This window comes from Carya illinoinensis, chromosome 2, assembly GCF_018687715.1.
Source record: "Carya illinoinensis cultivar Pawnee chromosome 2, C.illinoinensisPawnee_v1, whole genome shotgun sequence".
Lineage (NCBI taxonomy): Eukaryota > Viridiplantae > Streptophyta > Magnoliopsida > Fagales > Juglandaceae > Carya > Carya illinoinensis.
Window position 1 is genome coordinate 20241497 of NC_056753.1, and position 11119 is coordinate 20252615.

Consider the following 11119-nt stretch of genomic DNA (forward strand, 5'->3'; position numbering starts at 1 on the left):
GAAGGGGGGGCACGCCAAATATTCTTTTAACTATATGAAGGCCCTCTAACACTCAGTGTCCTAGCCTTGTGCCTTCTACAAGACTCAGAAGAACGGCAGGCATTTGTCAGTTGATCAAGCCACAAACCTGTTGAGTGCTGCTACCTTCCCTGCTACCTTATGTACTTCATTCAAATGTGTCGGTGACTTCATTTCAATGATTGCCCACACTTTTCTAGGTTTGCTTCAATTACCCTTTCTGATACAATGAAACCCAAAAACTTTTTCGACTATACCCCAAATGCACACTTTGCTAGGTTGAGTTTCATTTTGTACAGAAATATCACCCCAAAAGCTTCTCTCAAATCTTTTATGTGGTGCTCAAGCTATATGCTTTTAACCAGCAAGTCATAGCCATAGACCTTCATGTTTGTTTCTATCTGCTCATTGAACATCCTGTTCACTAACCTTTGGTATGTTGCTCTAGCATTTTTTAAGTTGAAGGGCATGACCTTGTAATAGTACAACCCTCGCTCAGTTATGAACTTCTTGGTTGGCTTGATCCATTCAGATTTGGTTATACCCTAAATAGTCATCCATGAAGCTTAACATTTTGTGTCTTGCGGTAGAGTCAACAATCAAGTCTATTCATGGTAAGGGGAAGATGTCCTTAGGGCATGCTTTGTTAAGATCTGTGAAGTCCACGCATATTTATCATTTTTTGTTCGAATTCTTCACGAGCACCATGTTCGAGAGCCACTGGGGATGATGATCTTCTCTAATGAACCCGACAGTTAAAAGTCAGTCTACATCTTTTGCAATGGCGACATATTTCTCTAAGCTGAAGCCTCTCTTCCTTTGTCTACTGGCCGTGCATGTAGGTTGATGCTCAGCTGGTGCTCTATAACTTTTTCATCAATATCGGGCATATATTTCTAGCTCAGAGCAAAGACATCCCTATGTTCGGTGAGGAGCTGTTTCAACTCCTACCAATCTTCCATGTTCAACTTGGACCCGATTTTTATCGTGGCTTCCGGGTGTATTGGATCAAAAGTGATGAGCTCTAGGGGTTCATTTGCTTAGCCCTGCTTTAGGGAATCCTCATCCCTTGTCTCAACTTCTGCTATCATTACTTCTTCTTTTTTGCCGGGGGGAAGGGGGAGAGAGAGAATAGGATTGCTATGATGCTTAGCCATTCTATTTGAGTTCCTATAAGTTCCTATACATAGCACTCACAAATTAGCACTTGTTCGCTGCAAACTTGCTTTATCCCTACCTCCCTACCTCTCTATAGGGAACTTCATCTTTAGGTGGTAAGTGGATGTGATTGCCCTAAAGGCGTTCAGTGTAGGTCTGCCAATGATGGCGCCGTATGCTAACCATGTCCTTACTACGAGAAAATCTGTAGTTGTTGTGGTAGTGCAGGGTTCCAACCCTGCCGATATGGGCAACGTGATGGAACCTACAGGTTGCACTGCCTCCCCAGAGAACCCTTTCAAGATGGTCAGAGCTAGGCCCACCAGGTCTTGGCTAATTCCCATTTTCACAAATGAGTCCCAAAGCAGGACATCTGCTAAGCTGCTATTATTAGTGAGTTTCCTCAGGGTGGTGTAGTTTGCTACTAGCATGGATACCGCTAATGCATCGTCGTGCGAATAAACTACCCCTTTACAGTCATCATTGTTGAAGGACACCGCGGGTGTGAGCTGCCCCCTGGGTTGCTTTGCTGGCCTTCCTATAGACTTCCTCGTATCTGGCCTGTCAGGCGTATGCCTTCCACTTAAAGGAAGTGGGGCCAACTCCAGCGATCATGCGGGTTTCACCCAATGGTGGGTCTCTCCGATCTGTATTCTGTCTGGAAGCTTGGCCATGGGTTTCTTGAGGCATTCTTCTTCTTCTTGGGCTTTCACTTCATTGGCGCCTACATTCCCGATCTTGCTTTCTTTCAGTTGGTCACCTTGGCGAAGTGGTGGCTCGAGCTACCAACTGTTCAAGCTCGCCACTACCCCGGATCTCTTAGATCCTTTGCTTTAGGGTATGGCAATCTTCAATTTAGTGTCCACTTGTGTTGTGGTAAGTATAGAACTTCTAGGATGGGATTCCTCAATCATCACTCTTGCGAGGCTCCAGGGCTTTCTTCTGAATGTTCATGCTAGAGTATTGGACCTGATAGCTAACCGCTCGCTTTATTGTTTCACGCCTTTCCTCGCGCTGGCCCTTTTTCACCTTCAGGCCACCTTCCCAATCTCTCTTAAGTGCCCCCTTCCTTGATTGTTCCTCCAATCATTCCATTCCCAATCTCCTAGGCGCTGTTAAGCCCGTAATGTATCCTCTGCATGTACAAAGTCATTAGCCCTATCCATGAACTCTTGTAAGGTAGGAGGGATCTTCCTCATCAATTTGGTCATGAAGGGGCTTCTTCGCCAAATTCCTCCTAGCAACACCAGCAGCATGATCTTTTCATTCTAATCATCGGGTGTCATCCGTTCCCTATTAAATAGGGCTAGATATGCCTTCAGACTTTCATCTTCCCTCTGTTTCATAGTGAGTAAGTATGCAATTGGCCTTTTCCTTCTCCAACTCACCATAAATTGTGTTAAGAATTTTCATCTCAATTCTTCAAAATTATCAACGAATCCTAGTTGTAAGGCTTCGAACCATCCTTAGGACAATCTCACTAGGGAATCCATGGAGCGTCATGTGGGCTTTGAAAGTCTCCAGATGCTCAACGGGATCCTCGAACCTATCATACATCTCAATCAATGGGACCTTGAATTTTGGCGAGAGGGGGATCGCCATGAGTTCAGTATTGTATGGCTGATTCGTGCTAGTGAGCAACTAGTCCACTAAGGAAGACACTCTTATCTTTCGCGCCATTTTCTCGTATATGTCCATGAGGCCTCACAAGTCATTGTACATTCTCTTCGCCTCTTCGTCACTATGGGGTGTCCTACCCCTGCTTTGTGACTCCGCCTCCACCCTATCAACCTAGCTTGGCACACGACATCTTCGCCACACTCCATTTCTTTGCCTAAAAGCCTCATTTTTGCATTGTAGGGCCTTCAATTCCAATGTCTCTCTCTTCAAGTTGTCTTCCAACTCTACTGGCCTATTCTCCATATTCGCAAAGGATGCTTTCTGATCCTTAGTTGCCTGAGATCGTGTAGTGGCCAGCATGTGAAAGGCACGTTGATTTGCAGGAAAGTAGATCCCACAAGCAAGGCCAATTATTTTGGACGTGTTTCACACTTTTGCTCACTTTAACCTGGAACCAAAGAAATGGGAAGGCTTGAAGGGTGTGGAAACACCTACGAAGCCTAAGCTAGATATATTGCTCAATCTAGACAAAGGAAAGCAAGGGTTCTATTACGTTTCCTGAGGGATGATCAACGACATGTATATATAGACTGAGGGGGCCCCTTTGGCCTCGTAACAACCTAATCTTCCATTTGAAACCAAGTATGTATATTATTATTTGAGTTTCCCTCTTGCTTAAACCTTATCGTATCCTCGGGAGGTTGTTGGAACATCTTAATTGATAGAAGTTTAAAAGGGATCTTTTTATGCAGATCGTGTATGGCATGACTAATGTTCGTAGGCCGTTTAGGGGTGCTTATCTAGGGCCCGCTTCTTTGGACTATGAAGCTCTTGGGCCACTTGATTGGGCCTTATAGGGTCAAAGGGGACAGATCCTAACCCTTCCACTATACATATTATCAATTTAAAAAAAAAATAGAGAATCTAATTCCTAGTAGATTTCTTTGCATACAGATCAGGTATATAACATTAATTCTTTAACACTTACTGCTACTCTAGTAGCCTCCAGGGAAAAGAAATTCCTATATCTCATCAGTTTTGTGAAATAATCAATGCCAATGACAACTGCAAACCAAATTGCCAATGTAGCAGGTGAAGTACGGTAGTTTCCAACAACAAAAATAAGGCATTTCCCACATTTAGAAGATCTGCTTCAAGAATATACAGACCACTGATGAAACAGTAGACAGGCTGGAACATGTAGATAAACTTGACAAAGAAGAAAAGAAAACAGTTTCCATTTCAGTAAGGAAACGTCCTACTATTCAGCCAATATTAGTCATCATCCATTCTATATCTTGCCGCATGTTACCCTCCAAGGGCAATGAGTCTACATTGCCAAATAAGGGCCTTGGTCTCTTCTTCAAAGCAGCAGCCTGCAAACTTACACCCATTGGAGAAACTGGGCTCCCAGTTGATGTCAAGCAGCTTTCAACAGAGCAGTCGCCAATGCGAGCAGGCAGATTATAAGTGTTATTATTCTCTAAAGCTGAAGCAATTTCGGACAACGAGGGAAATTTCATGGTCTCGAGTGGAGCCAGTACTAGACGGTCATTGGAAACCTTGATTGCCAGTGCCGAGAGCTCTTCCCTAGTAGTTTCAAGCCCAGCAGACTCAGCAGCCTGATCATTCAGAGCATTGCAAGCCTTCTCCAGTATTGACTGCAGGTATTTTCCTTGCGCTTCAACCCGAAGTTGCAGATGACGCTGCACCTGTTTTGAAGAAAACCAATAAATGGGTAAAAATTATTGACTTCTACTACTTACAAGCCGTTGTGTAAACACATCATCTATTGTGAGACCAATTACAATTACAAAAAAAAAAAAAAAAGTCAAAAAAGAAATACAATTTTATAGTTGCTGAAGTGGCAAGCTTTCACATCAAGGGTACTATGCCTAGTGTGTGTCAACAGGCAAGCTTGCAAATAGTATTTTTCAAGATTATTTAGGCCATGGCCCTCACATTGAGCTTGTCTAAGTGTAAAAATGTGCCACATTATACGTACGAGATTAGCATGCCATGACCCGGGTTTTTTCGAGGAGAATGTGGTTTAGTGGTTCATGAGGCAAATGCCAAATTAGTATACCATAAAACACGTCTCTGACTCTATAGAGAATTTCATGGATGAACCAGCACATGTTCAGGCAACCCGTATCGACTTCCTTATACCTGTTTTACACCGCAATCTCATATACACAAGAAAAAAGCCTCCATACTTCTCCTTTTCTCACATCTCAAATAACCACACCCCTTGTTCTCCATGGCATGGCCTTCCCATATTTTTTATGCATAAACATACTTCTAATGGTTTAGCAATGCAATTGAAGTCAGTCATGTAGCAAGATCCAAAAGTGGTATTTCAGGTTAAGGACACATTTGTTCAGTAAGTTGCATTTGGCTTAGTTCACTGGGAAGTTTTATCCAGGATGAAGTAAAAGCTATTATGTTAAAGCCTTGTAGTTTGAAAACAAAAAAAAAAAAAAAAAAAAAAATCTCATAAGTGGTTTGTTGTCTTTTGACTTCCTTATGGCTCCCATGCCAGTGGGTAACCAGTTGCGAGCATGGGCAAACTCATTTAAGCTAATCTAAAAACTTAATTAGATACATTACATTAGCCAGCCAAACAAGAGAAAGAACACCAACCTCCAGCTGCTCGTGCAGTCTTCGCTGGACTTCCATTTGTACCCGCAATGCCTCAGTAACTTGGTAACCACTGTTTGAAGGATGAAAATGCATCATCATATGAAGCGGGGATTTACAATTCTGCATACGAAAAGGAAAAAGATTGAAGTCTTATGGCAGAAGGAAAAGATGAGTTACTCTTTCAGGTCTTGCGCTAGCATTCTTGAAGATGGCGATAAAGATGAGCCAGTGTCCAGACTTTCGGCCATGCATGAAGCTGCAATTCCAAATGCAGAGCTAGTCAATAAGAAGTTCAAATGCCAATAATTTTTACATTTGAGATGAACTAACTTATCCAGAGACATGCATATTCTTAAAACCTAATCACGGGCATAGTTAAAAAGAGGCATTTCACAGCTATTTTAACACTTCTGAAAAGAATATTTTTGTTTCTCAGCTATAAATAAATGAAACCTTTCTTATTTCTCTCCATCAGTGTATGATTTTTGCTAGAGAAGCCAACAATTGGGAAGTGGATCTCTTCTCATCATTTTTTGATCGGCTGTATTTGAGTCTGGTGGGAAGCAACAATGATGATAGATTGATATGCGGCTCATCTAAGAAAGGAGTTTACATTGTGAAGTCTCTCTACAATGTCCTATGTGCTCATGATAAGACCTCTTTCCCATGGAAGTTTATTTGGAGGAACAAGGCTCCCCCTCAGATGAATTTCTTTGTGCGACATTGGGGAGAATTCTTACATTGGATAATGTGAGGAAGAAGGGCATTGTAGCGATCAATAGGTGTTGTAAGTGTAGGCACAATGAGGAAATAATGGATAGCCTTTTCTTGCATTGTGAGGTTGCTAGTGTTTTATGGAATACGGTTTTATGCCTATTTGGGATAGGGTGGGAGATGCCTTCCCTGGTATGGGATCTCCTAGCATGTTGGAAAGCACAGTTTAAGAGAATCAATGTGTATTATTGTGGAAGATGGTGTTATAGCTCAAGTACTGATTTCTTAGTACTCTGCATAATTGGATAGTGATCCGCAATAGCCGAGGGTCTTCTATTTCTACACTCCATCAATTGTCAGTACTTTTTCCCTTTGCTGGTTAGGTGGATCTCTTGTATACTTCCCGTGTATTGGTTTCATAACTTTCATCCTCTTTAGTTATTTATAAATTTTAACATACTTTTCAAAAAACATTTATGCGACAAAACATGCCCGAAAGTTCTACCCTGGTTTCTTCCATGGGCTCTTTTTGTTGGACCTTGTCATAATGTTCTGGTAGTTTCCTTCTATTCAGTAAGACGTTATCAAGGTATTAAAAAATCTCAGTATAACAAACATGGTTTCCTTGAGGTAAATAGAATGTGCAAAATTCAAGTTTTGATGAAGATTTTAGGTAAATACCATCCTTAGAGCTTTCAATTGATTCCTTGCAAGATTGTTTCCCCAAGCGGTATTTCTGCAAGAATAAGGCATAAAGACTAGATGTTGTGAATAAGGCATCAGGAGGTGATTGAAGACAAGAATTACTATGAGTTGAGATTTCAGAATCATGTGCTCTAATATCTTGTTATCACCCAAGCCTCAAACAGTTATCAACTATCTCCTTCTCCCTTCATTTGGATCATTGTGCAAATAAAAAGGAAAAAAAAAGGTGGAAGATCGTGCTCGATTGAAATAATATGATAACAACAAACCTGAAGATGTGATTTCAAGTGATAAAGGGTGAGCCCTTTTACTCCCATTGTTCTCATAATAGTCTTAGGTGTTGCTTCTGCAATGCACATCAACATTGCAACCCAGAGGTTAATCAACAGTTCATCAAGCATTCAAAAGTCTCAAAAAAGACGCTAGCTGCCATATGACATAGAGGCATTGACCAAGCAAAAGCAGACGTGCAGAGCTGGGTGCAATATAAATATATAAATCACCCAAGCCTGAACAAATGTTCATCAACTAAGTTTTCACATATTTCTATTAGAATTAATAAGTAGAATTTATAATTGATCATAATCCAAGACTGGAGTAGGAGATAATGTCCCTTCCCAAATTAGGGCATAACGGAGCTTAAAATTTGGTTTTCAGCATAAGATCAAAGGCAGCTTCAATGTCACCGGGTAACCAGTAAACTATGCTAAGGACACAAAAGACTTAACAGTCTCCCAACGTGTTTCAATTGAACTCAAGAGCCAGTCTAGAAAAACAAATTTGGTAGTAGAATTAGGAAACTGCCACACATCCAAGCTTATATGATTTGATATGACTACGTTATAGATAGCTACATCAATCCTGGAAACTAAAATGTTGCAATAGCTTTTGATAAGTTTTAGAATAGAGGACATCGAGCTGTCGATCGATCTGTTAACCTCAGGTGACTTGAAGAGGCCTCTTGTATGTATCGATTTCTAACTAGATGTTTTCTCTGGTATACATCCTGTGCACTGGGCTACGCCTATTTCTCTATATATATTAATAAAATTTCTCCTGCTTATTAAAAAGAAGAAAGGAAAAAAACGAAAAAAGCCTTGCCTGTAGTATCTAGTGATAGTTGACACAACCAGTTTAACCCATTCAAGTGAAATTTGGAACATTTCATCACAGATATCAAAGGGCAACAGGGCTTTTCTTGAACTTCAACAAATCTATATATTTGATGTTAGAATACATTCTTGTGGCGCATTCAACCTATTAATAAACCTGGCAGTTTGTGTTGAACATGGTCAACAACCACATCAGATATGTTTGCATCTTAGTGGCTGGCAATGCTAAGTTTATAGTTCTTGCCTGTGTCCTTCCAAAATTTATCCTTCCAGCTGCTTCTTTTTTCCCAAATTTTTACTAAATTACCTGAACTTTTTGCTAAATAAACATGATCATGTGCACAACTAGTCTTAAATTGACCAAATGCATTCTTTTATTCAATTTAAGAAGATTAATCGCACGGAATAGCCATAACATCTCATCATTTGATCATCCCATCAAAGCTTTTAAGGGAATATCCTCTATAATATCCCCCTCCACATTGACAATTATGTCAATAATGATAATAGTCGCACTTGTCACCTGCAACCAATGCCCACTCTTTTCTGTTTCTAGGTTTCTTCTTCAACCTCCGATTTGGCTACACTCTCTTTTACATCATGTAGATGGTCCACTTTAAAGAAAATAAAAGATTATACAATTTTTCATATCTAAATAAGAATTTTATGAAAATGCTAGTAGTCAGGGTGGCAGGTATTGCAGAGATGGCACATCACTAATGGCAGGTAGTGCCATTAGTGATGGGCCATGGTGGTGACTATGTAAGCAACAACAACTTCATGGAAAAGTGATAAGAGGGTAGCTTCATTATTGAAGCAGCATAGTGATGCTTCTGATGCTGATTAGGCTGGAAACCATGATGATGGAAGATTGACTTCCAGCTACTGTACATTCGTTGGTATTTAGTAACATGGAGAAGCAAGAGGCAGAATGTAGTGGCCCTATCGAGTGCAGAGGCTGAATATAGAGCTTTGGCTCATACAGCCTGTGAAATGATGTGGGTAACATCTCTTTTGCAAGAGATGATCTTCATTATATTAGCACCATGAGGATGTATTGTTATAAGCAGCCATCTACATTTCTAGTAATCAAGTGTTCCATGAAAAAACCTAGCATATTGAAGTTGATTGTCATTTCATTAGGGACATGGTACTGAGATATTGGCAAAGAAGCCAATTTAGACAGTGGGGCTGTCACTGGCAGGGGCAGGAGGCCTGTGGTCATGCAAAAGTGCAATGTAGTACCAAAGACAGTGAGTGAGTCTTTCCCAAACCCCGATCAGTTCATCAAATGTTAAGAGCTGGAACAAAAATGCAAGGGAAAGAAGGCATTACAATGACAAAGATGAAATGGTAATACGAAAATTCTACAAATCTTACTCCCTTCCCACTTCCATCCCACTAAGATGATGTGGGATTATCTATCAACTTTCGAATTTTTTTAAAATAAAAGATGATACAAGGAAGATAAAATTATCACATTTTACATAGTGCAATGAAAGTGTAACGGGAGTGTGGCATGTAGTTTACTGCAGACTGATGATGATGATAATAATAATTACAATAATAATAATGTCTAGGACAATGAGATTGTGACATGAGGTTGAGACCTAGTGACTCGCAAATTGGTCAGGCTTTTGTGACAGTCCATTTGCTTGCAGTTGGAAAACTATCATGTTAATAACGGAGTCAATCATAATTTGTCTTTTTTGGCTTAGAATGTTTTTAGTTTGTTAATGACAATAACTGAGAGCAAATAGTATCGCACATGTACATAATAAGTCTGTTTGTACCGAGATTCTAGAGTGTAGAGAGAATAGTAAGGTTGCAAAGTCGGACACTAGGATTGGCACGGTAAACCTCATACTACCATTGAACACCATATCAACAAAGGCCAAAGTCCTCTGGAGAGAGAGAGAGAGAGAGAGAGAGAGAGAGAGAGAGAGAGAGTACTAGCAGTATAACTAACAGAAATCAGAACCGATATTGACAATAATAACAAGGATAAAAAACAAAATGGACAATATGCTGTCAAGCTTGAAAATATAAGGAAAATGGTGGCAATAATAATTTCCTGCCAAGAAAGAAAATCACACACCTATAATCACTTAAGCTCAACAAAACCAAAAACATAAACAACAACAACAAAAAACGCTTAAGCGCCAAGATTCTCTAAGTGAAAAGAACCCAATAACAAAACCAAAATCAAGAACCACGAAACCCAGCATTTGTGAGGACCCATAGGAACCATAAAAGAGAGAAAAAAAAAATGAACTAGAAATACAACCAAGTCCAAGAATAATATTAATATAAGACAAGTAGTACTAAGTATACGCACTGTCAGGGCCACCGAGCTGGGTCACTGCGTCCACGAACCTCTCGTGGAGCTCCGCAGTCCACCGGAGCCGGGGTTTCGGATCGGAGGTGAGGACCAAGCAAGCGTCGCCGGGTAGGTTCGTCCCGTCCAGAGTTCCCTGGAACTCGGCGTGCCCCACATCGAGCGGGAGAGAGTGAATGGCCGAGTACATTCCCGAAGGCTTCCCTGGAAACACCCAAGAATAAAGTTCGTTTCCCGAGAAAGTAAGGGGAGAAAAGCGAACAAATAAATCGAGAAAGTAGAAAGATCAGGTCATGGGATGGGAAGAGAGGGAAAATGGGTGCCTGAGTTCGGGGCTCGGAGCCCCGAATTGGTAAGAGAAGAGAGGAGGATAGAAAACAGTGTTGTCTGAGAGGAGAGAATATATATTGAGTTTATAAGGCATGCAGAGGATGGACAGCGATGTCCTGTTGTGTCTCTTTCTCTTGTTTCTCTCTCTTATCTCTTTTTTTCTCTGTCTGCTGTCTTTCTCTGAGAGAGTGCGTGACTGTACCATCAGAAAAATTATTAACTTTTTTTTCTAAGCATCAGAAATTATTAACTATTTTCTAAAAAATTGAAGCCAATATATTTATCACATCACAATATAAATTACATTATTGATAATTAAATTTTGAGAACAATTGTAGTTATTTTTGTATACTTTTCACATATTATTTTAATATAATTGACTATATCATAATAAATAAAAATAATACAGTCAATCACATCAATAGAATATATAAAAAATATAAAAAAGTGACTATATATAATATAATTATTTTGAGAATAA

General features: G+C 40.1%; 1 protein-coding gene across 1 annotated transcript; it reads right to left on the minus strand.

The window, feature by feature from the left end:
• Positions 1 to 3902: 3902 nt before the first annotated feature.
• On the minus strand, positions 3903 to 10731 carry LOC122300281 (protein PHR1-LIKE 2-like). The gene is made up of 6 exons (XM_043110802.1): positions 10309 to 10731; positions 7128 to 7204; positions 6835 to 6889; positions 5617 to 5695; positions 5440 to 5509; positions 3903 to 4508 (listed from the first exon to the last, which is right to left on the minus strand). Exons 1-6 carry the CDS (start codon positions 10496 to 10498, stop codon positions 4062 to 4064), a joined length of 918 nt encoding a protein of 305 aa, XP_042966736.1. The 5' UTR covers positions 10499 to 10731; the 3' UTR covers positions 3903 to 4061.
• Between the last annotated feature and the right edge of the window lie 388 nt (positions 10732 to 11119).